We start from the raw sequence: 26,957 nt of genomic DNA, 5'->3' as shown, positions 1-26,957 counted from the left end.
CCCACAGCCGGCGGGCATGAGGGCCTGTCCACTGGGTGCAACAAACAGGAAAGTAGGTCCCTCTCCACATTCAGCAGGGAGCAGCCAACAGCTTCGGCTCCTGCGACACCGCAACGCGGACATTCACTCACCACCGTGTTCACCTCTCAAACATTTAATTTTAGATGAAACAACGGCAAAACACTGTGGTTGTTTCTGCGGCACCTCGATTTCATGATTGAACCGCACTTGGCATCTCACGTGGGCAAGTCTCTGGGGGGCTCCCTGTGGACCCTCCTTCCGTTCACATACTTCCCGGGTCAGTTGCCCATAGCCAGCCCCGCCTACCGCTTCCCTCTGCCGACACCGACTCCCTCACATCTCGTTTCCACCAATCACGAGGAAGACTAACCACAGCGAACAATGACGTGAGCTAGTGAGCCACGCTGGACAGCCGGCCACTTCCCTCGCACGTCTGGGCATGGCCCCCATGCCAGCCTGTGCCCCCGGGCCACACATGAGCGGTGCCAGGAGCATAGGACGCGTCCCCGCGGCTCCCCTACCGGTACGTGATCCACTCGGCGTTGTCTTCTGGGGACTCGGGTATGTAGCCCACCGGGTGCTGACTCAGGTCCTCGGGGGGCGTGGGACGGTCGTTTAGCTGCACGCCCTCTGATCGCAGCAGGTGGACGGTGGCCTGCAGAGGAAGTGAGTAGAGTGGAGGAGACGTCCCGAGAGCACAGACCCACCGCGATGCCCCCAGCGCCTTCCCGGCCCCTGGGTCCTCCCTGCCTGCAGCGACACTTCCCCCACCCCACGCCGCTGCTTCACCCATATACACTGCATCTCAGAGAGAGAGACGGGCTCCTTTCGAGAGCACAGCCTGAGCCCCCAGGGACACAAAGGTCCCCTCGTCACAGCACAGGCGTCCACGGCACCCCACGCCCCGTCCCTCCACGGCTGTGCACTGAAGCCCTGCAGGCTGACAGGACCAAGGGTGGGGGCAGGTGGCCTTGCCTGCCTCCCGGGGGTGATGCCGGCTCCATCCCTGGCTCTGCGGTCACCTGCCCCCAGCTCTCAGCATGGCCTGGCCCTCAGGAGGTGCTCAGCAAACCCTCACTGAACGAGCCGGGGAGTTCTGGCCGGGTTACCCCATCGACCCCCAAAATAAACAACCTCAAGTGGCCCCAAGAATCCCGAAGTTACAAAGTATCACCAAAATCACCACCACGTGCAGGTGCAGGATCCCAGTACCAGCTCAGATCCAGCTCAGCCACCTGGCTGGCGCCGGGTCTCTGCATGCTCACTGCAGGGGGCGGTAGCGACCCCAGCGCAGGGCCCAGGGGGATGGTCCCCAGCAGCCTTCAGCGGCCTCTGAGGGGACGAGATCAGAACACACGCTCCTCCCTTACAATGGGTTCAAAGTGCTTTTGAAGCTATTCCCATGCAGAGGGCACTCCCAAATCCAGTGACCATCAGCCTGCAGTACCTGTGTCACCATGGATACACAATTCAAACATTACTTCCAAGGAAAATTAACATGTACACCCCTCACGATACATTCTGATTTATATTTTTCTCCCAGAAAATCTCCCAAGAACCCAGGAGAACTTCCCCAAAGGACAGGCTCCTTCGGGAGCAGGGCTGGAGTGTAAGGGTCACGTCCGTGCAGACGCAGTGACGCGGGGGCCGAGGGGCTGTGGGTAGGGACGCACCTCGGCGTTGATGAACCCCACCTCGGCGAACTTGCGCAGCAGGCTGGGGGACGCCTGCCTCTGCAGGGTGGCGTCTGACTGGCCCGAGGAGTCCTGCCCCGCGCCGTCCCCGCCCTGCGTCTTCTTCCCTGGAAACAGCAGAGCGGCAGGACGCTCAGAACCCGAACGGCCTTTCGGGGAACGCGGCGCAGCCCCGGGTGCGGCGGCGGGGTCTCTGCGAGGTGCCACTGTGCTCAGGAGGCGCCGGCAGAAACCTCCCAAGCGCAGGGGCCCCACGGGGCGGCGAGGTGTCCCCAAAGCCAGCTTGGCCGCAGCCCGTCTCCCGCCGATTCCCTGACAGCTGGGCTCTTGGTTCTGTTCGCGCTGTTCTGCCCCTCGAGAAGCCCCGGCCTCGCCCCCAACACCCACGCCCCGGGCCTCCTGGGGCTGCCCGCGGGTCCCCCCATCCTCACCGTCCGCAAGACCAACCTCTCCCTGGGACCTGCAGGCCGGACTCGTGCGGACCCAGCGCTGACGGGAGTAGCCGGCCCAGGCCCACCGTCTGCCCGCAGGCCCCCCGCCTGCAGCCCTGGGTCCCCTCGCAGCGACCCCAGGTCTTCTGGGGAGACCCCGCCGGTGCGGGCGCCCAGGCGTGGCCCCGGGGCCTACCTCGCTTGAGCCTCGCCTGCCGCTCCACCTTGCCGACGTCATACACGAGGCAGAAGCGGCTGGCCGTCCGGCACACGTCCCACACGCCCTGCTTCCGGGCCACCTTGGCCAGCTCGGCCCAGATCTGCACCCTGCACAGGTGCGCGATGAGTTCTCTGCCCGGGAGAACCGGCGCAGGGCTCCTGCCACGAGCCCAGCGGACGCACCAGCCCGGACGCGAGGCGGAGGGAGGACCCACGGGGGTGCTGCCCGGGGGCAGGCGGTCCGGTGCCCCCGCCGCGACGACCCAAAAGCCCCCGCACGCCCCCCGGCCACTGCCCGCTCACCTCTCCTTGTCGTTCCGGCCCCGCAGGCGCCGCACGTGCCCCGCGGCCTCGTCCACGCTGAGGGAGTGGTGCTGCGCCTTCGCGTACAGGTAGGAGAAGCGGCCCCGCTTTTTCCCGGTGGAAACTGAGGGTGGACAGTAGGCCGGGGCGGTGACGCGGCGGGTCTCGGGTCAAGGCATGTTCCCGCAACCCCAGCGCGTGGGCCTCTGGACGGGTGTGGTGGCGCCTCCCGGGCGTCTTTTGACCTTTTCATGAAGATTAGGTCCCTCTACCTGTGCCTTTGTGGGGGAGGGGCGCCGGGCACCAGGGGCAGCTGGTGCACAGAACGACGCCCCCTGCACCCGCCGGGCCGGCCCCAAGAGCGTCCACCCGCGCCCAGCACAGTGGCGGCCTCCGTGCCCACGGCCCCTCGCCGAGTGAAACGCACCAAGAGAGCCCGAGCGTGTCCGGGGCGACTGCCCACTGGGCCCGTGCCCCTCACACCCAGCAGGACAAGAAGGAAGCATGGGGTGGCACTGCCACGCCCCGGGCAGGGTAACAACAGGACCTGGTGACGTGTGGCAGCCACAGAGACAGCACAAGGTCCGTGCCCCCCTGAGGCCAAGGGTAACATCCTAGAGCCGTCCCCCAGTCCCCATCCCGGATCCACAACACGCCATCGCGGGCTCCCGTCTGCGGACGGCTGGGGCTGCCCGGCGGAAGGCTGCCGGGGAAGCCAACCTTAAGGGAGCCCTGGGCGACCGCAGGTGGGACTCCGAGAGGCACGGCGCCGGGGGGCTCCAGAGCCAGGCGCTAATCTGTCATCTGCAAGCGTTTGATATACTTGGGGGTAATGCAGAGAAGCCCAGGACCCCCATCCTCGGGGAGGCCAGTGGCATGGGGGGAGAGCCCCCTAAAATATGCGAGGAAGCCCTAAGCCCCAGAACTCCAGAATGTGATCTTATTTGGAGATGGGTCTTACCAGGAAAAATCAAGTTAAAATGAGGTCATTAGGGTGGGCCCTAATCCATTATGACGGGTGTCCTTAAAAGGGGAAATTGGACACAGAGAGAAACGGGTGCAGAGGCGAGCCAGCCGTGCGGGCCCGGGAGACAGGCCCAGGCAGCCCCTCCCTCCAGCCCCTCGGTCTCAGGCTTCGGGCCTCTAGGCTGTGTGATGGTGAACCCGGCTGTGGGAGCCTCCCCCCACGCCACGGGAGGTGCTCCGTCACACAGAGTGGGGACAGGAGGCTGCGCACCAGCGCCTGAGGCCCGTGTGGGAGGAGGCCGCGGGCGGGTGGGTTCAGGTGCGTGTGCTGCTGAGCCTGCACACCTTTGGCCTCGTTCTCGCTGTCGAGCACGGTCTGGAAGGTGTCAGGGGCCAGGGCCAGGCCCGCGTTCACCAGCAGCGCCCGCCTCTTGCTCACACTGTCCCCGGGCATCGCTTTCTTTGCCTGTGAAGGGGAGACGGCGTGATGAGCTCTCGCGTCGTCCAGAGCAGCACCGCTGCCCATGTCTCCTGAGCGCTCCTGGCCTGACGGGGCCCCGCCCAGGACGCCTGCCCTCCCCAGGCGCAGAGGCCGCAGGGCCCAGGTCTGGGGGCGGGGCGGGGGGCGCACCTGCTCAATGGCCAAGGTGGCCTTGTCCTCGGTGCGCTCGGGGACCTGGTAAAGCGTGGCACAGAGGTGCAGGCGGTTGAAGGCCATCCTGAGATTGTCCTGGTAGAGGCCCAGCGTGTCCAGGAGCATGGCCTTCTTCAGGTGCTCCATGGCAGGCTCCAGCCGGTCCTCATCCTCCTCAATGTACGCCATCTCCATGTGCACTTGGCAACGGAACAGGACCATGAGGCTGGGGGGACAGACAGCATCACAAGAGCCCGGCGGGGCTGTCGTGGGACCCCCCTGGCGCCTGGCTTTCCAGCCCTGCCTTCCGCTCTGCCTTACCCCAGGGACCCACGGAGGACGAGGAGGAGGTCCCTGCAGACCACAGGAGACCTCAGAGCCCTCTGGTGCGTCAGGGCCGAGCCGCGGCAGCTGGGCCCAGCCAGGCTCCATGCTACAGAGACCGGCTGTGCACGAAAGCCAGGTGGCGGGCTCAGCAGACACGGCGCCCAGCACTGCATCTCGTCCAGCACCCCCGTGGCTAAGCAAGTGAATTTAGTGCCACCGAAGCCCAGGCTTTGCCTCGGGGGATGGGCCCCCTCGGCTCCGCTCTGAGTTCTCTCCGTCTCATCAGCCGAAGCGCACATGCCCCAGCTCAGAACGCCTTCCGTGGACCCTTGGGCCCTGCCTGGTGTTTGCTGCTGCTGCCTCTGCTGGAGCCTCCTGGGCTGGGTGGGGCTGCGGATGGCTGTGTCTACGATGGTGATACAGTCTCCTTGAAGTCTTTCACCCATGGCACGCAGAGCCCCATGCCACAGCCTCCACCCTGGACGCGAGCATCAGAAAAGCCAAGAAGTTTGGTCGAATTAAAGTTCTAGGAGACCCACGAGCCGACCCTCAGGCCACGACAAGGCATGAGCGTCACACGCTAGGCCTGTGACCTCAGGGAAGAGGACGCAGTGCCCACGGCGCCTGGAGGCTGGCGCTCTGCTGCTCGTGGGGCGGGAGTGGTGGGCAGGAGAGGGCACCTGGTTGATGCCAAGGGTGAGGTCTGCGCTCCCGTCAAGGAACCAGGTTCCTCGGACTCTGCCTGGAAGTCTGGACAGCAGCCAGTAATGGGCCACTTTCTTCGGTCCTAAGGCAGGGGAAGAGGAGGCCCACACAATGGGAGCTGGACCAGCACCGAACTGTGTGCTCTGGGCAGCCTGACCTTGAATCCATAATGCGAGACTCATCCAGGGCTGGACCACGCAAGGAGCCAGCTGAGGCAAGCCGACACCACAGGGAGAGGTCTACACAGAGGCACAGCCCTGGCCAGGAACAACCTGCCGGGCGGAGAGGTCTACACAGCGGCACAGCCAGCATCAGGAACAACCTGGTAAACCATTGGCTCAGTGAAGCCAGGGAGATGATGGTGAGTAAGCAGAGCAGATTCGAATGAGAGCCCCCGTCCCAGCCAGAACAGGATGATGGGACCAGATGAAAGGACTCTTAGAAATGAGAAATTTTCAGAGTTCCTTCTGCTTCCAACTGTGATCAAGTCTCTGCCACGAGCAGCCACTGCAAAGCTGGACCGAACACGGCACTGGGTCTGGGCAGCACGAGCCTGGGATCCCTGGAGGCGCGAACTCAGGAAGGAGCGTGCGCCCTGCCTGGAGACAGTGTCCTGTGGCATCGCGGGCAGAGCACTGGGCCCAGAACCAGGGCACCTGCCGTCCACAGGGAGGGGCTCTGCTCTGGGCTGGGAAGGCTGCTCCGGGCTGGAGAAGAGGAGCCGGGTACCAGAGCAGCTGTTGCAGACCTGCCCACCAGAGAAGAGAGAGCTGGGTATCCCTCACTCACACCCCGGATGTCAGCCGAGCCCACGGAGATCGCGGGTGCAACTGGGCTAGAGGTTGAGCCCCACTGAGACAGGCTGGAAGACACTGTAACCTTCCAGAGGGATGGCCAACAAAACATGAAGCCAGCTCTCAGCCAGTAACTGAAATACCCAAGAGAACAAAAATCCGCACTCACTTAAAAAAGATCACAGAATCCACAGACTCCACAGCGCACCAACCACAACATTCGCTACACAATAAAAAAACTACTGGACATGCAAGGAGACAGGAAAAGGTAACCCACGGTCAGAACGTAAGATGGGCCAGATGCTGGGTTTTTATCAGAAACTACGAAGGCCAGACGAAAATAAAACAACCTCTTCAAAGGGTTTAAAGAAAAAAACAATCTGTAAACCCAGAATCCAGCAACTGGTGAAAATAATCTTCAAAGATGAAGGTGAGGTGAAGTCATTTTCAGATCAACAAAAGCCAAAAGAATTTGTCACCAGCAGTCATGCATTACAAGAAAAAAAATAAAGGAAGTTCCTCAGGCTGAAATAACAGCAGAAAGAAACTTGGATCTGAGGGTAAGAAAGAAGAAGGAGTCTGTGGGATTGACAAAGAAGTGGGCAAATATAAGAGACTATTGATTTTCTCTGTAATTTTCTTTAAAAAAACCACTGGCTGCTAAAAGCAAAACAGTGACACCATAAGATGAGGTTCATAACACATTTAGAACTAAAAGACATGACAGCAACCACACAAAGTGGGGTAGATGAAGGGAAATGCGTGAGGTTTTCCCTTTGCCGGGTGGGAAGCACCGCCTCACACAGACTTGGCTAAGGAGGATGTGCACTGTTAGCCCTACAGCAATCCCCTCAACCCCAAGGGTACAGGGGACAAAAAAGCTGATAGAGGAAATAAATGCAATGGTAAAAAATTCAATTAACCTCAAAGAAGGCAGGGAAAACACAGCAGCAGAACAGAAGGGACAACTGGAAACAAATGATGAGACTGCAGACAAGTTCAAAGCTACACTAAATGCAAAGAGACTAAACACTCCAGTTACAAGGCAGAGATCATCATACTAGACAGAAAGAAGTGAGACCAAACTACATGCTGTTAAAAGCTGTGTTCTACACTTTAAATGGAAAGATCCACAGAGGATGAGAATTAAAAGGATGGAAAAAGAAATGCTTCAGACAGGCCCAGATGGTTTCACTGGATTCTATCAAACATTTAAGGAAGAAAACACCAATATTGCACAAACTCCTTCAGAAAGCAAAGGAGAAAGAATCCTTCCCACCTTCCCAATTCATTTAATAAATTCAGCATGACCTTGATGTCAACACCTGACACAGACATTACAAAAGAAGAAAATCACAGGCCAACGTCCTCATGAACCTACACGTAAAAATCTTTAACAACACGCTGACGTGTGTCAGGACCATGCAGAGAATGCAAGGTTGGTTCACCACTCAAAATTCAACCAGCATAATTCACCACATTAAAGAACAAAAGAGAAAAGTCACAGACCTTTTAATAGATGCAGAAGAAACATTCGACAGCACTCGACACCCACCCATGATTAAAAAACAACACAGCAAAGGGACATTAACAATGTGTGTATTCTATTGTGTGCAGTTATATCTCAGTTAATCAGAAAAAGAACTGTCAGAGAAAAAGAGGGCAACTAGAAGACATTATTTTTAAAAATCAGGCAAATATGAAAATAAACTAAAAGGATATTTTGGAAGAAATAGTCATTAAAATTTAAAAACATAGGCTAAAGGAAGGAAGGAAAATTAGAGAATTTGTAAAATAAAAGAGTACTAATGGCCTGGAGGAAATCTGTCAGAATTCAGCGTGTCACACATGGTGGGTGGTGCCATGAGTGTGGAAGGTTCACTGGGGGGGGCGGGGGTCGGGAGCTGGGCTAGGAGCCTGTCATACATCCCCATGGGATTCCAGAAGGAGAAACTATTTTTTAAATGGGTAGGGCTTCCCTGGTGGCGCAGTCGTTGAGAATCTGCCTGCTAATGCGGGGGACACGAGTTCGAGCCCTGGTCTGGGAGGATCCCACATGCTGTGGAGCAACTAGGCCCGTGAACCACAACTACTGAGCCTGCGCGTCAGGAGCCTGTGCTCCACAGCAAGAGAGGACGCGATAGTGAGAGGCCTGCGCACCGCGATGAAGAGTGGACCCCGCTCGCCACAACTAGAGAAAAGCCCTCACGCAGAAACAAAGATGCAACACAGCCAAAATAATTAATTAATAAACTTCTACCCCCAACATCTTCTAAAAAAAAAAAAATGGGTAAAAATCCCAGCTCTTCACAGCCAAGACCCCCAGGTGCCGGCAGGAAATGAACCGTACCGGAGACCCTGGGGACCCCCCTTGCCCACCCTCAGGCTGACAACCAGGCACCTGGCTCCCCTGCCGAGACCCCTGCTCCGAGGGCTCAAGTAGGGGACGAAACCCAACCCTAATTAATCACAGGAGCAGATGGGGCAGGGCAGCTCTCCCCACCGCCCCTCCCTGCGGCTGCACCCCCTTCCTGGGTGACCCTCCACACCTCTTCTCTGCCCACACACCAAGTCCCCGTCTCCAGCGCCCTTGTCTGCCGGGGACCATCTGCAGCATCCCCATGGGCTGCAACCCCCAGCCTGGGGGCCTCACTGACTCACCGCCCGCCCCACCTTCCCTCCTGCGCCTGTGCCCACAGGCCCTGTGCCCTGCCATCCCGCCGCCACGCAGCCCAGGACCCTCCTGACAAAGCCCTATCTCCCCGGCCCCTCTCGACCTCAGATGGGCGCCACCCGGGTGCCCCCCAGCCTCCCCCTGCAAGGCCCTGCCCCCCGCACTCCAGACACTCCTCCCCCACGGCCTGCCGGCCTCTCAAGCTGGCGCTTCCGCGGGGAGCCGTGAGGTCTGCTGCCCTGCCTGCCGCTTTTGGGAAAATGAGTTGGCCTTCGTCCTTGCCCCAAGGACCTCCCGCCCGCTTGTCTCCCCCCGGGGGGATAGCCCAGGACCGCCACCTGTCCACCTTCTCCAGGACCTCCGCGATGCTGGTCAGCGACTTCCGCAGATGGTGCCGCAGGTCGGGCTGCAGCAGCGGGAGGCATGTGTTCCACTGCGTGGCGCACACCGCGTGGATGACCCGCGGGTCGCCCAGGCGCACAGCTCGCTGGAGCACCATGTCCAGTCTCCGTACTAGACTCAGCTGGGTCTGCACAAAGGACAGTGGCCCCTGTGTGAGGCTGGGGGCCAATGCGCACCACAGGGCAAGCCAGGGCAGCCCCGGCCGGCCCTGAGCCCAGGGGGCCGCAGGTGGGGCCCGGGCCCACAGTCTGAGTCTGTCAATGGAAATGGCCTGCGTGATTTTTTCTAGAAGGGCCTGGCTCGGTCGAGATTCTGCCTTAGAACAGGCTCTGCGCCCTCTGGGTGTGTCTCTCCTCTGTGAGCCCATCTGAGCGAGGCTGCTGATCTCCTGGCCCCGTACGTTTATGGGGCCCACGCCCAGTTACGCCCACCACCCAATGAACAGCTCCTCCAGTCCGTGCCCCACATGCCCTGCCCAGCAGACAGGCGCTGGCCGGCCTCAGCCTCTGCGAGGGGCCTCACCAGCTCCACGCCTCCCTCGGCGCCCACCAGGGCTGCCTGGGCTCCTAAGCTCAGCCACGTCCGTGGGCCCTGGCTTCTGGCACCTAGGGGCCTCCCCTCGTGCTGCTCCCAGGCCACAGGGCCCAGCGCAGGCTTGGGGTTCAGACCCTATGCCTCCTGCCTGCCAAGATGCGTCCATCAAAGCCACACTGAACCGGCGCCCCTGAAGGGCCGCTGGCCCGAGGTCCGAGGCTGACAAAGGCAGAGGGACACGGCCCTGCAGTCCCTGTGCCACCACCTGCCAGCACCAGCACGTGGTCAACAGGTAGTCCATGACCTCCCTCGAGAAGGTCAACGCCGGCAGGGGCAGCCACCTGGGCAAGTCCAAAGGGAACACGCACATCCCCCAGGTGGCCTCGACCTCGCGGAGCCCCGGCCCAGCTGCTCGTCCTCTGGCAGAGCTCACGGCGCCGACGCTGCCTCTCCTGCTCCCCCTGGGCCAGGCGGGGACGTGGGGCAGGACAGCCCGGCTACGGGGCTCCAGAGAGGGTCCCAGGAGCTGAGCCAGGGAGCGGACACCTGGACCCCAAAGAAATGCCAGCCGCCATCATCCTGTTTCAGTGTATTTTGGTTCCCTTTTTGCAACTGCAGGATTCTTATTAAAGAACATAAATGATCGCTGGATTCCTTTTCTGGCGGTGGCTGCTGGACCAGCTCTGACTGCATTACATATGACGCTGAGCTCACGTGGTCTGTCACTTTGCCACCGTGTTCACCGGGCTGCCGTGCGCCAGCCCCTCAGAGAGAGAGCTGCCTCCTCACTAAATACCAGTGGAATATTCTAGACAAGTCAGGGGTTTCCAAAGGGGGCAGCGAGGGAGGAACGCTCGTGGGGGTCCTCTGGACCTGCCCTCCACCGTCCCCGGGGTCCCCCGTCCCCCATCCTGCAATGACCTCACCACTTTACTGGAGCCCCTCTGTTTCCCAAGCCCAGCAAGGCCGACAGCCCCACAGTAGAGCCGGAGCAACGTCTGCCTTCCTGGACCTGAGTCAGGATGGCAAGGCGCTCCCATGGGGACGCAGTGCTCACCAACGGCAAGTGCTATCAGTGTGCTGGCGTGGGCCACTCCACATAGGCCGCAGGAGGGCTTGGCCAGACGACGGTCTCACCCCAGCCCCTGGCCCAGAGAATGGGCTGCATGAACCCAGACGTCCGCCGGGCCAAGGTGGCCCCGGGGGACCCAGCTCTGTGCTGTGGAGGAGGACGGCAGCCGGCCTCGGCAGCTGAGGGCCACCCAGGCCCCTGGAACTCCTGCCAGAGAGGCCACAGTCACGGGTGGGAAACCAGGGCACAGGGGGCTGGCCTGTGCCTGTCAGGTCTCCCCCCAAACCTGGCACCAGTCAAGTCATAGGGTCCAGGGAACCTGCACAACAGTTCAGCATCTGCTGCGGCTCCTACTCGAGGACTTACCTCCACAGCCTCTCGGGTGTAGAGTTTAATTTTATTTGCAAGTCTTACAGCTTCCAATTCATACTCCAGGCATTCGATTTCAATTAGCTTCCCGGGATCCTGCGGGGCAGAGGAGTTGCTGTGTAAGATGGAGAGTTTTAACGAAAGCGATCATGCACATTCATTAACTTCAAAGAGTGTTTAAAAATACAATTCGTGTACTAAGTAGAAATTCAACAAATAAAAATTAGATAATACAAATATATATAAGAAAAACTTTAAATGTTTCCAAAAGATGCAAAGATTTGAATGAGAAAGCTAGAAAAAAATTGTTTTTCACCTTTGATAGTTAATTTCACTGGACACAGAACTTTTAAATAACTACACCAACTTCAGACAAACGCTCTGTTATGAAATTTGGCCAACAATTTCTTTCATTGAATCCCTGCCGGGTTTGGACGGGGCGTCCGGATGCTGGAGGCGGCGGGGCGGCGGGGCTTGGGATTTGCTGGGTGGGCGGCTGGGGCACACAACTTTTACAAACTGCTCAACTGTTTTCCCAAGGGGTTGCCATTTCCCATCCCACTCCTGGCCATCTGGGAAAGTCAGTCTCCAGTCTAGCCATCTACTGAATTACACTGCATTACACACACACACACACACACACACACAATTTTCTTTATCCATTCATCCATCAACAGACACTTAGGTTGTTTCCACATCTTGCTTTTGTGAATAATGCTGCAGTGAACATGGGGGTGTAGGTATCTCTTTTTTTTTTTTTTTTTTTTTTTTTGTGATAACGCGGGCCTCTCACTGTTGTGGCCTCTCCCATTGTGGAGCACAGGCTCCGGACGTGCAGGCTCAGCGGCCACGGCTCACGGGCCCAGCCGCTCCGTGGCACGTGGGATCCTCCCAGACCGGGGCACGAACCCGCGTCCCCTGCACTGGCAGGCGGACTCTCAACCACTGCGCCACCGGGGAAGCCCAGGTATCTCTTTTTGAGATCCTGATTTCACTTCCTTTGGATATACACACAGAAGTGGGATTACTAGATCATACAGTAGTTCTATTTTTAATTTTTTAAAGGACTTCCCTATGTTTTCCATAATAGCTGTATCAATTTACATTCCCAACAACAGAACACAAGGGTTCCCTTTTCTCCACATCCTCACCAACACTTGTTATCTCGTCTTTTTGATAACAGCCATTCTAACAGGTGTGGGGTGATACTCACTGAGGTTTTAATTTTATCTCCCTGATGATGTTAAGCACTTTTTCATGTATGATTTGAGTATCTTCTTTGGAAAAATGTCTATTCAGGTCCTTAGCCCATTGTTTCCCATTGGATGATGATGATTTCCTACTGATGTATGAGTTCCCTATATGTTTTAGATATTAAACCCTTATCAGATATATGGTTTGCAAATATTTTTCTCCTATGCTATAGGTTGCCTTTTCATTGTGTTGTTTTCCTTTGCTGTGCAGACACTTTTTAGTTTGATGTAGTCCTACTTGTTTACTTTTGCTTTTGTTGTCATATTCAAAAAATCATTGCCCAGACCAATGTCAATAAGTTTTTGCCCTATGTATTCATATAGGAGTTTTACGATTTCAGGTCTTAAAGCCTGTAATCCATTTAATTTTTGTGAGTGGTATAAGGTAAGCATCCAATTTCATTCATCTGCATGTGGCCATTCAGTTTTCCCCACACCGTTTATTTAGAAGGCTGTCCTTTCCCCATGGCGTTTTCTTGTTGCCCTTTTCAAAGATGTTGACATTATGTGTGTGGCCTTATTTCTGGGCTCTCAATTCTGTTCCATTGGTCTGTGTGTCTATTTTTGTACCAGTACCATATGTTTTGATTACTATAGCTTTGTGGTATAGTTGGAAATAAGGAAGTGTGGTGCCTCCAGTTTTGTTCTTCTTTCTCAAGAGTGCTTTGGCTCTTTTGTGGTTCCATACAATTTTTTTTTTCTATTTCTTGAGAAATTCCATTGGAATTGTGATAAGGATTGCATTGAATCTGTAGGTGATTTGGGGTAGTATAGACATTTTAACAATTTTCATTCTTGCAATCCAAGAACATGGGATATCTTTCCATTCTTTGTGTCTTCTTCAATTTCTTTCACCAATGTCTTCTAGTTTTCAGTGCACAAGTCTTTCAATTCTTTGGTTAAACGTATTCTTAAGTCTTTTACTGTTTCTGATGCTATTGTAAATGGAATTGTTTTCGTAATTTCTCTCTGAGTTCATTTTTAGTGAACAGAAACATAACCAATTTTTGGATGATGATTTTGAATCCTGCAACTTAACTGAATTTGCTCATTAGTTCTAATGGTTTTCGGTGGGGTCTTTAGAGCTTTCTCTGTATAAACAGGTTATGCCAAATGCAAACAGAGACACATTTACTTCTTCCTTTCTGATTTGGATGACTTATCTTTTTCTTGTCTGACTGTTGTGGTTAGAACTTCCAGTACTATGTTGCACAGAAGTGGCAAGAGTGGGCACCCTTGTTTTATTCTTGATAGTAGAAGAAAAGCTTTTAGTCTTTCACCATTGAATATAATGTCAGCCGTGGGCTTGTCATACGTGGTCTTTGTTATGTGGAGGTACATTCCTTCTATACCCAATTTGCTGAGAGTTTTTATCATGACACGATGTTGAATTTTGTCAAACGCTTTTCCTGCATCTATTAAGATGATCGTATACTAACCCTTCATTCTGTTAACATGACATATCGCATTTATTGATTTGCCTACGTTAAACCATCCTTTCAACCTCAGGATAAGTCTCACTGATCATGGTGTTTGATCTTTACAATGTTCTGCTGAATTAAGTTTGCTAGTATTTTGTTGAGGATTTTTGCATCTGTGTTCATCTGGGATATTGGCCTGTAATTTTCTTTTCTTATAGTGTCTTTGTCTGGTTTGGTATCAGGGTAATGCTCACCCTGTAAACTGAATTGGGGAGTGTTCCTTTCTCTTTATTTTTTTGGAAGAATTTTTGAAGGATTAGCATTAATTCTTCTTCAAATGTTTGGTAGAATTCACCAGTGAAATCATCTTGTCCTTGTTTGGAGATTTTTTGATTACTGATACAATCTCCTTACTCACTGGTCTATTCAGATTTTCTATTTCTCCATGATTCAGCCTTGCTAGGTTGTATGCTTCTGGGAATTTATCCATTTCTTATAGGTTACCCATCTTCCTGGCATATAATTGTTCACAGTAGTCTCTATGATCCTTTGTATTTCTATGTTATCAGTTGTAATGTCTCCTCTTTCATTTCTGATTCTGAGTCTTCTCTTTTTTTTCCTAGTCTAGCTGTTTGTCAATTTTGTTTATTTTTTCAAAAAACCAGCTGTCAGTTTCAATGATCTTTTCTATTTGTCTTCTGGTCTCTATTTCATTTGTTTTTTGCTCTGATCTTTGTTATTTCCTTCCTTCTGCTAACTTTGGGCTTTGTTCTGTTTTTTGGTGTTTTTTTTAGTTCCTTGAGGTACAAATATAGGTCATTTATTTGAAATCTTTCTTTTTTCTTATTGTAAGTGTTTTTGGATATGAACTTCCCTCTTAGGACTGCTTTTGCCATATTCTATAAGTTTTGGTATATTGTGTTTCCATTGTCCTATGTTTCAGAATCTTTTTTTCCCTTTTGATTTCTTCTTTGTTCAGGAGTATGTTGTTTAATTTCCACACTTTTGTGAATTTCTAACTTTCTTCCTGTTGCTGATTTCTGGTTTCACACCATTGTGGTCAGAAAATCATCTTAAATTTGTTGAGACTTGTTTTTATGATCTAACACAGGGGTCCCCAACCTTCAGTCCGTGGACCGGTACCAGTCCACAGCCTGTTAGGAACCAGGCCGCACAGCTGGAGGTGAGCGGCAGGCGAGCGAGCAAAGCATCACCTGCCGCTCCCCAGCGCCCACATTACCGCCTGAACAACCCCCACCCACCGTCCGTGGAAGAACTGTCTTCCTTGAAACTGGTCCCTGGTGCCCAAAAGGTTGGATACCACTGATCTAATGTATGATATGTCCTGGAGAATGTTCCATGTGTGCTTGAGAAGAATGTGTATTTTCCTCCATTGAATGGAATGTTCTACAGATGTCTATTAGGCTCATTTTGTCTAAAGTGTAGTTCAAGCCCAATACATACTTACTGATCTTCTGTCTGGATGATCTATCCATGTTGAAAGTGGGGTATTAAAGATTCTTACTATTGTTGCATTGCTGTCTATTTCTGCTTTCAGATTTGTTAGTATTTGCTTAATATATTTAGGTGCTCGAATGTTGGATGCATATACATGTACAATTGTTATATTCTCTTGACAAATTGATCCATTTATCATTAATGATACTATTGATGCAAAACTGCAAAAATCACATCATCTCAACTGTATGAATTGCACTTGAAAAAGACTGAAAGGAAATTTACCAACACAACAATTTAGGCCCTCCTGGTGAGGGGCTTTTGAATTCCTTTCCCACTTTTTTTTTTTTTTTTGCCTTTCATGTCCAGATCACAGTGAGTAGGGGTGGTGCACCCAGTCCCTGACCACCTACTTCGCTGTCCATCTTCTTCAAGTCTGAGAGGCAGTCAGAGGTGATCTCCCCACATTTCAAGATCAGAGAAAGATGAGCTAATTCAAAAAGCAAAAGAATTCTGGAAACAGAAACAAAACAGCACTGGGTCAATAGGAGACAACAAGAAACACCCACCTGTGTGGGTAGAATAAGCCTTCAGCTGTCACTTAGGGGAGGCAGGAATAAAATGGAAGAGAAGAGAAATCCTATGGTGAGGGTCCCTAAGCCCAGCCCCCTCTGGCCCTGACACAGGATTTGGAGGGACTTCCACTGCCTCAGGGCAGGTGCAGGTGCAGCCTGATGAGGGGCTGTGAGCCCTGGGCATCACCGTTTGAGCCCTTGGTGGGGGGCAGGGGCCACAAGAGACAGATACACCTTCCTCGGGGCGGCTCTTCCTATCCTGTGACCAGAGCACTCACAGTCGCCAACTGCCGATCGTGGGCTTTGTGGAAATCAGCAGGTTGATGCTAAAATGTGCATGGAAATGCAAAGGACCTAGGCTATCCTAAGCAACTCTGAAAAAGAACAGAGTCAGAGGACTAAACGGCCTGATTTTAAGACTTAATATAAAACTGCAGGAATCAAGGCAATGGTTCTGGTGGGAGATGGGCCAGGCTTCTCAGCCTGACACCATCACATCTTGACGAGGCAGTTCTCTGCTGGGTGGGGACCCGCCCTGCACATGGTGGAGTGTTTAGCAGCACCCCTGGTCACCAGCAGCAGTGGCCACCAGCAGCGTCCCGAGACATGCCAGCCTCCCTTGGGGATAAGCCAACACCTCCCTGCTCTTGCCGAGGCCGGCATCACAACCTGACTGTGGCCGGGCCACACGGGCTGCGCTTGGTCAGCTCCTCTCAGGCCCGCAGTCCCACCCCCGCCCCCTTCTAGTGACCGTGACCCAGCTTCCGCCCGCTCACAAGGAATGCGTCCAAGCCAGAGGAGTCCCCGCAGTGCTAACCCTTGCCTTCACCTCATAGGAAAACTGAAGAGTGCCCTGTGCTGACAGTGGTCGCGGGACCCCCAGGGGAGGTAAACCCTCGGTCCCACTTGGTAGTCAGGTGCCATTTTTAGCTCTGGCCCCTTTAAGTCCTCCTTTAAGTCCCCTGTGCCCCTTCTGGTGGCTCGGAGCACAGCTGCGGATGCCTCTGGATTGTCGTCCACAGACCGTTCCTGCCTGTGTGTCAGTCCCCACGATGAACTTCCTAACCGCACTTTATGGAGCTGCCTGCTTCGCTTTACAGTCTCAAAGACACTTCTCAGCCAGGAGAATATTATCCACTATCTCCGTGCCCCGACACTCACCCCGGAAGCAAGCAGCCTGTCCACTGTAATAGGCACCCTCCCTTCTCCCTTCACTGGGGTGGGTGCGGGTTCCTGCCCTCCGCCCCTACCCGTGCAGCCCGGACCTCCAAGGGCCCTGGTGGGGCCTCCAGACCCACAGCCCCTCTGACCTCCCCGAGCTCCGGCCGCCTGGGACTGTCGTGCAGGAAAGGAGGGAGAACCCACAAAGGGAGTCATCACTGATTTTCAGTGTTTTTTTGGTCTTAAACTCACAAAACTTTTATTTCTACCCAGAATTCCAGATACAGAAGCCCAGGTAGGGAGGGTTCAGCGGGCCCCTCACAGATGGCTGGAGCCTCGGGGCTGAGGAAGGACCTGACCCCACAGACAGCATCTCCAAGCAGCTGAGCCTGTGACCCCGGCCAGCAGGGGACACGCCCCTCCCAGGCCTGGGGAGCAGCTGGGCTGAGCACCCGGGAAGCCGCATCACAAGCCACCAGCCAGCCTCTTAGCCACCACGCAGTCAACTGGCAACAGCGAAGCCACAGACCCACGGGCGGGGTGGGTGGGGAGGGGGGGCGTGTGGCAGGCATGGGCACAGAGGCCCGGGGCGGGTGTGGAGGGTCAGGATCAGGGGCACAGCTGGCTCCATGCGGGTCACACGCCGGGGCTCCTGGGGGAGCCGGGTCAGCGCCCACCGACCGGGCTGCTGGGCCAGGAGCGTGGGGACTCCCTGACGGGTCTAAATGGAGCCTGGTCCAGGATGGTGGCGGATGAATGTCAGCTCAAATTATTCTTATCTTAAATAAAGCACAGCTGGGGACTTGCCTGGTGGCGCAGTGGTTAGAAATCTGCCTGCCAATGCAGGGGACACGGGTTCGAGCCCTGGTCCGGGAAGATCCCACATGCCACGGAGCAACTAAGCCCGTGCGCCACAGCTACTGAAGCCCACACGCCTAGAGCCCAGGCTCTGCGACAAGAGGAGCCACCGCAATGAGAAGCCCATGTGCAGCAACGAAGACCCAATGCAGCCAAAAATAAATAAATAAATAAATAAATTAAATAAAAATAAAAATAAAACACATCTATACATCAAAAATTACTTTAAAGGTAAACATACTGACACAATTGATAATTATACTGGAATTGGAAGGCTCAAATTTTGAAACAGAAAAAGCTTTTGCAAGTCCTTAGTAAAATGATTTACAATCTACTTTTTAAAAACTGGGCAAAAGAAATCATTGGAAAATTAACGAGAGAAAAATAATGTCCGTAAATATATGAAAAAAAGTTCCACTTCACCAGCAGGCAGCGGACCTGCAGTGGAGCCAGTGCAGTCCCAGGCGGCGGGGCAGGTGTCCCGATGTCATGCGGTCCCCTCTGTCCCCAGAGTCCCCCGGCTCTGGAACCTCCCGGGGCCCCTCGGAGGCTGTGCCCAAGGACGGGACGAGCAGGACCTGCTCTGAGTTAGAACAACTTAGAGAACCTGATGAAAAAGCTGAACTGGGGGTACATTCCAGACCTTTCTTTCAGCCTCTGGCTCAACTACCAGTTCCCAGGAATCGGATCCGGGACTGAACTCTGAGCGGCGCTCCCAGGACTCAGGGAGCAGAGAACTGGCAACTGAAATGCTCAGGGAGAGGTGTGTTCCTCTGCAGCTGAACTGCTAGGCATCTATTCAGAAGGAGTAAGATGGTGTAATAACTTGAAAAGCACCTGTGATTAGAGGTCGAACTTGACTTTTAAAAAGTATGATGTGAAGTTTCATAACCCAAGTGCTGCCAAACAGTACAAACCTCAGGACAAAAAAAGACTAGACAGAAATACACTAAAACCTCCACGATGGTTGATACTTGCTTGGGTAATTATGGTTATGGGTTTTTTTTCCCACATTTTCCTATAGTTACAAAATGCTGTACATAGATGTGAAACTGGAAAAACGTAAACACTTACTTTTCCTCTTTGATTGAAGGAAAGTGCTGGTGATTGTAATAACTTAAAGATTTATAGGTATCCTTCAGAATTTTGTTGATATCTTCAGATAAATCATTTTTATCCAATTTTCTAGAATATAGATCGATTTAATCAAATATTAAATAACCAAAAGATCCTGTTAGATTTCTTTAAATGATCCTAAAAAAATCTGAAGTCTACGAACTTGTGACCTCACTGAACAGAAGGCCTAAGGTAACACCTCCTCCTTCCTCTCCTCCATTCTCCTGATGACCTCTCACGTCCCTCCCCCTCACTGCCAGCCCAGGCTCTGTCTTCCTCCATCCCTAAGAATGGGCCCCGAGGATACCGTGCACAGGGCCTGCACCCAGAACGAGTCCCACACCAAGAGCCCACCGAAAGGGAGGCTTGGCCCTTCCCATCTGCCCAGATCCAACCCAAACCAGCACCTGCCTCCCTCTGGACAGCTGTCCTCCCCACTCACACACCGGGATCTCCTTACTCACACACACCGGGATGTCCTCTTTCACACACACCAGAATCTCCTCACTCACACACACCGGGATCTCCTCACCACACACACCAGGTTCTCTACCATCCTATTTCCCTGTCGCCACCGCAGCAGGGCTCTACCTGGGTACAATCTCTCCCATGCACTCTCATCCAGTCCCATGAGGGTTTCACCCACAACTACTCTCTTTTTGTTCAAGCTCATGGTCAGGTCTCAAGCTTCCTTTGGCAGGTCCAACTGAAGCATCTGACATGGCTGCTGTCCCTCTTCTAAAACCACCCTCCTCACTGCTGAGGAGCTGCACTCACTCTGGCATCCTCCCCGGAGCCTCTCAGTAAAGCGAGGCAAGGCCGAGCCCGCCATCCAGCCTCACCGTCCCTGCACATGTGCCCCCAACCCCGGCACAGAGACTAGTCGGCGCCTATCCCCCTTCCCAAAGCACTTACGCTTTTAGCATATTAATCTGGAAAGTGACAGACAGGCTAATAGAACTTTTCGTTTCTTCCTTTAACTGAAGCTCATCCATTAATTCATGTTGGACCTGTTATAAGATGAAAACAGAATATTAACAGAGATTTAAGCAAATAATTAGGGAAAGACCAGATATCTTCTTTAGCTATTATTTTACAAATATTCCTCCTTTAAAAGTAAAATTTTGGGGCTTCCCTGGTGGCGCAGTGGTTGAGAGTCCGCCTGCCGATGCAGGGGATGCGGGTTCGTGCCCCGGTCCGGGAGGATCCCACATGCCGCGGAGCAGCTGGGCCCGTGAGCCACGGCCGCTGAGCCTGCGCGTCCGGAGCCTGTGCTCCGCAACGGGAGACGCCACAACAGTGAGAGGCCCGCGTACCGCAGAAAAAAAAAAAAAAAGTAAAATTTTGTAATTAACAATTATTTTCTCATTTATTTGCTTTATGTTTAGTTTTTCTTATATAATTTAAGTTGATTCCTATATATAAAATTAATAGGTTGACAAAGGATTAATATCCAAAATTTATAAGCAACTCAGGCAGCTCAATAACAAAAAAACAAACAACCCAAAAATGGGCAGAAGGACTAAATAGACATTTCTCCAAAGAAGATACACAGATTGCCAACAAACACATGAAAGGATGCTCAACATCATTAATCATTAGAGAAATGCAAATCAAAACCACAATGAGATATCATCTCACACCGATCAGATCGGCCATCATCAAAAACTCTAGAAACAATAAATGCTGGAGAGGGTGTGGAGAAAAGGGAACACTCTTGCACTGCTTGTGGGAATGTAAATTGATACAGCCACTATGGAGAGCAGTATGGAGGTTCCTTAAAAAACTACAAATAGAACTACCATATGACCCCGCAATCCCACTCCTGGGCATATACCCTGAGAAAACCATAATTCAAAAAGAGTCATGTACCAAAATGTCCATTGCAGCTCTATTTACGATAGCCAGGACATGGAAGCAACCTAAGTGTCCATCAACAGATGAATGGATAAAGAAGATGTGGCACATATATACAATGGAATATTACTCAGCCATAAAAAGAAATGAAACTGAGTTATTTGTAATGAGGTGGATAGACCTGGAGTCTGTCATACAGAGTGAAGTAAGTCAGAAGGAGAAAAACAAATACCGTATGCTATTTGGTATACGTATATATGGAATCTAAGAAAATAAAAATGTCATGAAGAGATTAGTGGCAGGATGGGAATAAAACACAGACCTACTAGAGAATGGACTTGAGGATATGGGGAGGGGGAAGGGTAAGCTGTGACGATGTGAGAGAGTGGCAGGGACATATACACACTACCAAATGTAAATTAGATCGCTAGTGGGAAGCAGCTGCATAGCACAGGGAGATCAGCTCGGTGCTCTGTGACCACCTAGAGGGGTGGGATAGGGAGGGTGGGAGGGTGGGAGACGCAAGAGGGAAGAGATATGGGGACATATGTATATGTGTAACTGATTCACTTTGTTGTAAAGGAGAAACTAACACACTATTATAAAACAGTTATACTCCAATAAAGATTTTTTTAAAAAATAAATAGGTGATGAATGCCTTTACACACTGTTGCAGTAATTACTTAAATTACTAATTTTCTGCTAACTATTTTAAAAACTCAGTGCTGTTAAAAAGGAAATATTCAGGGCTTCCCTGGTGGCGCAGTGGTTGGGAATCCGCCTGCCGATGCAGGGGTCACGGGTTCGTGCCCTGGTCCGGGAAGATCCCACATGCCGCAGAGCAACTAAGCCCGTGAGCCATGGCCGCTAGGCCTGCGCGTCCGGAGCCTGTGCTCTGCAACGGGAGAGGCCACAACAGTGAGAGGCCCGCATACCGCAAAAAAAAAAAAAAAAAAAAAAAAAAAGGAAATATTCAGTCACGACGAAGGAAAAGATTTTGTTTTGTTCTGTTCAGGCTCGTACATGTGTATGTATGTTTTTGTATCTCTCAGTGGATGATCTTGGCTGTTTTTTATACATAGTTTCCTGAACAATGGCTTAAGAAAATGACTTCTTTCTACAGTTTGGAATATTCCAACTTACCATAAGAGCAAATAATTGTCGATATTTCTGTGGCGCGTTAGCCTTGATGAATGGTGCTGCAGTGGTACAAAACTTCGCGGCCTCCTCATTTTTTCCAGCTTGTAGATAACACTCCAGAAGCTCCCTGGATAATACAAAAATAGTCCATATTAAACCTGGATGAAGTCATTTTCTGCTGCAGACGTCTAATAACTCGGTTATTATATCCTTATGTTTTACAAATTTCAGAAGGATGCAGGGATTGGCCAGCTCCTTACCCCATGCCCAGTATGGGGCTCACTGGGCCGGGGCCGGGGCTGGAAAGCTCGGCCACTGCCTGCAAAGGGAAACGGGACTGTTTGGCTGTGATTACCGAGGACTCAAACAACGGCGTTTTACAGAAAGAGCACAGTCTTACTTGTTTTCTGCTAAAGCCTCCCCAAATAGCTGTCAAGCAGGTGAGGGATGCCTGCACACTCTGGATTCCAACTTCAGGGCCGACCCTCTGGGCCCCCCCAGTGGCATCCACCAAGTCACTGGTCGCAAACAATGCCACACAAACACAGGAAAGTGTCACCGAGCAACTTTCAGCCCTCCTGGCCGGCTGGGGACCACTTACTGACATCCACGCAGGGGCGTCTGTCCCTGGGGTTATGCGCTCAGGGCAAGCGTCCCTAAGTGGGGCTACCTGGATGCGTGAGCATCCTGGCCAAGCTGTATGTTGCTAGAATGTCTATAGATTCACAACTTATTTGTTTTCAAAACCACGAGCCAGGACTGTGTGTGACACAGGCTCCCACTTCCTGGGTTCTGAGTAGAAACACCTGTCCTGTGGTAACACCTGTCTGGTCAGGACACCGTGATGCCATCTGCAGAGTTGAGAAACATGTGCAGACAAGACACACAAAACGTGATTCTAACTTCGGGCTAGAGAGCACTGCCAGGGCTGCGACGTGCAATGTGGCCGCCAGGAGAGCGGGGAGGGGACGGCCAGCGTGTGCCGGGCGTCTGGGGACTCACAGCATCAGCTCTGCCGGCCAGTCCTTGTCCTCCTCCTCAGTCTGATTCAACACGTTCACGATTTGGGAGAGGCTGGGGACCAGGTGGTGATGATACCCAGGCTTGAGAAATGGCCTCACCATTTGCCAGTAGAGGACCGACGCGTTATACACCAGGAAGTAATACCTGGGGCACAAGAAGAGGGTGGGTGAGGCTCACCCAGAGCCAGGCCGTCCTGAGCCCCTTCGTGAGGGACCCCAGGGCCTCTGTCTCTGGCAGGTGCAGCAGCCCCGCCCGAGCCGCCCTGGACTGGCTGCCAGATGCACATGTGGGGTGGATGCAGCATCTTCCCAGAGGCAGCCACGTGCCCTGCTCAGCCGAGTAGGTGGCTCCAGTTCAGACCCCGCCACAGGCTCCTGGGCCCAGACCAGAGACCCCATCACTCCTTCGGCCATTCTGAAAAGAGATCAGCTCCCCGTAAAAGTACCCAATGAGGAAGGCCTCCTTCGGCTTTCAAGGGATGGACAAGAATTGGCAAGTGCAGGGGGCATCAAGGAAGGCTGCATGGAGGAATCAGCCAGGAGAGCAGTACAGGGAAAGCGCTGGGGTGGGGTCCCTGTGCGAGCGGATGAAGCGCCCGGTGGGTGAGAGGAGTGCTGGGGACGGAGCAGGGCGGCCTGAAGCCGGGCTTTTCCCTGAGGGCTGCAGGAGCCCCCAGAAGGACCCGAGTGCGGGAACCCAGGCGCCTCTCTGGAGGGGCCACCTCTGCCTTGCAGGAGCCAGGTACCTGGCGGTGCTGGTCGTCTGATGGACGGGTGCTGCTGCTGACCGCTGTGCCCCAGAGGAGGGAGGCCCGGGCCCAGCAGGAAGACAAGGCTGCCTGCTCCTTCATGGGGTCTACTCAGACCCCTCACTCACCAGCCCCCGAGGTTCCTGGTCCCCCCGGGCAGTCTTCACGTCCCCCCAAGACCCCCGGAGTGCAGCATTGAAGAGGCCCCTCCCCAAGGGTGTCCACAGCTTGGGCTCCAGGGCTCCGGGGCATGGTCCCCCTGAAACACCCACTGTCCTTAGAACCTTTGGCTCAAGGCCAGGCCTTGCCATCTAGATATCCCCGCTGAGGAAGGGTCTGTGGGGCTGGGCCCTGTATCCCCAGCACCTACGACAGGGGCTGGCCAGAGGAGGCCATCCACAGCAGACACTGGGAGAATGAATGAATGAACCTAGGGTTTATACTTAAATGTGCTTTAAACGTTGTGTCCTGTTTAAATAGGCTGTATCAATACCAGTTTGTATGCAGACTTAACAATTTCAATAATATTTAAGCAGTAATTAAGTAGAAAACTGTGTTGGAGTTTCAGGGCAATCACCCCTCCAGACACGAAGCCGTGGGCCAGGAGATCTGCCATGGGGACCACATCCGGTGGGGGCAGGGCACAGAGGGAGCCCAGATGCCAACCCCCCAGAGAGGACCAGAAAGGGAGGTGCCTGGGGACTGGTCAAAGGCGAGGTTCCCACAGAGAAAGCAGGCAAAAGGCATCTGCAGGTCATAGAGACCTTTGCGCAGGGAAGAGGATGCAGCTAAAGGGTCGAGCGTGCACACGGCCCAGCTCCAACGCTAGAGACGTGAGCCCACAGCCATATATAGATGCAGTAAAACACGAACAAAACAACAAAAACCCCGGCGTCCAAACAGACAGAACCACCTGGTAAGTTCTGGTTCTAAACCTTGTACACACTCAGAAATGGCCGATCCGTCATGTTCACCTTGGTTCTCCTTTTGCAAAGTTGATTGCCTTCATGTACTGAGTCACGCAATTTTCAAATTCCTCCTAAACAACATAAAGAATGCACAGTTAGATCAAATTTGCTACTGGAACATCAGTCACTGGTCACCGTCACTGCCCTGAACATTAAGCCTCTCTGAAGATGGCCCGGCCCCCAGGGTGTGAACAGCGGGAGCAGACGGCCACAGAAGCTCTCAGGAGCTCCGCCCCCTCCCTGGAAGCCTGGAAGTCCACCCCCACCCGACCCTGCGCCCCACCTGTGCTGCAGGCATGACCGGGCGGCACGGGGACACAAAGGGCAGAGGTCAAAAGGACACAAGCCAGACCCCTCGGGGAAAAGCACAGATGGGAAGAAGAATCTGGTCACCCAACTCCCAACAAAGCTGTTTTAAGGTGAGTCTAGCCTGACGCCGTCCGGAGGTGGGGGAATTTTAACTGTGGCGGTACAAGCCGTGGAACTTCGAGGAGAATGAAAGCAACCTCTCGGGAGAAAAATACAGTAGGACGATTATATATTCGTTTCAGGATGGCAAACTAGCTAAGGCTGCGCTTCACCTCGCCAAGACACTCAAGGTTGTACACACCAAGGCTTCATGATTCAAAAGGCCAATAAAGAAAATCGGGAGGAACCAGCACACAGGGCGGGCGGAGAAGCTGAGACAGGGCCCGGAATCGCCTCTCACCATGTTTTCGGTGGACTTGGGGGCACACAGCTGGGCCCTGCACAGGTGCGCTCGGCCCAGAAACTGGGTGACCGGCCCCTTCACCTTGAAGTACATCCGGATGCAGTCCTCGCTCACCTCGGGCTGCCCCATCTGCGCAAGAACACAGCCCCCCCCCCACAAGAGGTTCGCAGAGGGGGCGGCCCAGTGGACCACCCACCAGGGGCTGCGGCTTCCCGCTCCTAGTACAAACCAAGAAATCGGGGTCCCCTGAAGGCGCCTCCCTAGGACCCCTGGGATTAATCACCTTCAGGGCCTGTTCTGCACACAAAACAAACAGGTCGGGGCTGAAGCTTTCTGTGGGGTCAAACTCTGATTTCCCCAGGTTGGCGGACTTGATCAACTGATAAGCCCTCTTCAGGGACGCAGCATCTATCAGGACAGGAGGTGAGGCAGATTTGGTCATCACGCAGCCATTGCACCACCAAAGCAGCAGTGGGGACGGTCAGGAGGGCCCGGGACAGGGCTGAGGTCGGGCAGGCAACCCCGTGCTGGCCCCCGCGCTGGCCCTGTCCTCTCCGGGGAAAGGAGCCCAGCAGCGAGATGCCCCGAGCTCAGCTCTCCGGGCCCCGCAGCAGCTCTGCGGCTCCGGCTTCAGCAGCAGCGTGAGGTGAATAATCGTTGAGGAACGGTTAGGAAGGACGAAAGGCTTCCTTTTAAAAAGGCGCCTTAGTTTGCCCAAGTCAGACAAATCCTCGAAGTGCTGGCTTCAAGGGGTCACTGGATCAGGCAGGACGGGGGTCAACAGGGTGGGGACAGCCTCCCCAGGAGTGAGGGTCTCGGCGGGTCCCGAGTTCTCCCCGGGGGGCGGTTGGGGGGGCGGTGACCGGCGGGTCCCGGGGTCTCCCCAGGGGCGGGGGCGGGCGGGTCCCGGCCCCACCCACCCACCCACCCTGCTGGCTCTCGGCGCGGGCCAGCTCCTGCATTATGACCGGATCCATGGCGCCGCCGCCCGAGGTTCCCGCTGCCCAAGGTCCGTTGGCTTTCTCTCCGCGGCCGAGGGGTTGCCTAGCGACAGAGAAGGGCGCGGGGCCTACGGGTCGGCGGCGGGGCCAGACTTGTCCGGAGGCGAACGGCTCCGGCGCCCGCCCGGTGAGCGCGCCTTCAGCCCCTCGGAGAGGACGTGAGGGCGAGGCGCCCGCCTGACCGGGGGTCGCGTCCTCGCAGGCGGGTCCGCAGGCTCTGCTCCGCCTCCCACCCCCGCCCACCTCCGTAGCGGGGCTACCCAGTGCAGCTGCCCCGGGTTCCGATCTGGGTCCCTGCCAGTCCAGGATGCCCAGGGTTCGGGCCCTGACCCTCTGCTGAAAGCCCCTCGCAGTCTCCCAGAAAGCGGTCCTGCGTTCCTTAGCTCATTCATTCATGTATCCTGCAAATAGTTAATTGCCCCCTGCCACTGGCCGGGGCTGAGCTGGGCCTGAAAAGGCAGCTGCGTGGACGGCCGCCCCCGCGGGGGGAGGACATCACACCCGCACAAAGTGCTCCCGGG

At 54.0% G+C, this 26,957-nt stretch overlaps 1 protein-coding gene across 1 annotated transcript in view; it reads right to left on the bottom strand.

Annotated features, from left to right (window-relative positions):
* Positions 1-26,546, bottom strand: part of CFAP46 (cilia and flagella associated protein 46) — an 88,365-nt gene extending 61,819 nt beyond the window's left edge. Inside the window, exons 1-17 of the mRNA XM_067023764.1 lie at positions 26,364-26,546; positions 25,719-25,843; positions 25,433-25,564; positions 24,730-24,794; positions 22,987-23,151; positions 21,988-22,111; positions 19,903-19,997; positions 18,946-19,056; positions 15,691-15,790; positions 11,143-11,241; positions 9,107-9,297; positions 4,266-4,494; positions 3,980-4,100; positions 2,669-2,792; positions 2,343-2,473; positions 1,695-1,822; positions 543-676 (exon numbers count right to left, since the gene is read on the bottom strand). Coding sequence (XP_066879865.1) covers positions 543-676; positions 1,695-1,822; positions 2,343-2,473; positions 2,669-2,792; positions 3,980-4,100; positions 4,266-4,494; positions 9,107-9,297; positions 11,143-11,241; positions 15,691-15,790; positions 18,946-19,056; positions 19,903-19,997; positions 21,988-22,111; positions 22,987-23,151; positions 24,730-24,794; positions 25,433-25,564; positions 25,719-25,843; positions 26,364-26,412 — 2,123 coding nt within the window. The 5' untranslated portion in view covers positions 26,413-26,546. The remainder of the gene's footprint in view (positions 1-542; positions 677-1,694; positions 1,823-2,342; positions 2,474-2,668; positions 2,793-3,979; positions 4,101-4,265; positions 4,495-9,106; positions 9,298-11,142; positions 11,242-15,690; positions 15,791-18,945; positions 19,057-19,902; positions 19,998-21,987; positions 22,112-22,986; positions 23,152-24,729; positions 24,795-25,432; positions 25,565-25,718; positions 25,844-26,363) is intronic.
* Between the last annotated feature and the right edge of the window lie 411 nt (positions 26,547-26,957).

This window comes from Kogia breviceps, chromosome 2, assembly GCF_026419965.1.
Source record: "Kogia breviceps isolate mKogBre1 chromosome 2, mKogBre1 haplotype 1, whole genome shotgun sequence".
In the NCBI taxonomy this organism is placed as follows: Eukaryota; Metazoa; Chordata; class Mammalia; order Artiodactyla; family Physeteridae; genus Kogia; species Kogia breviceps.
The sequence above is the reverse complement of the archived record's forward strand: the minus strand, read 5'-3'. Positions and strand labels throughout refer to the sequence as shown.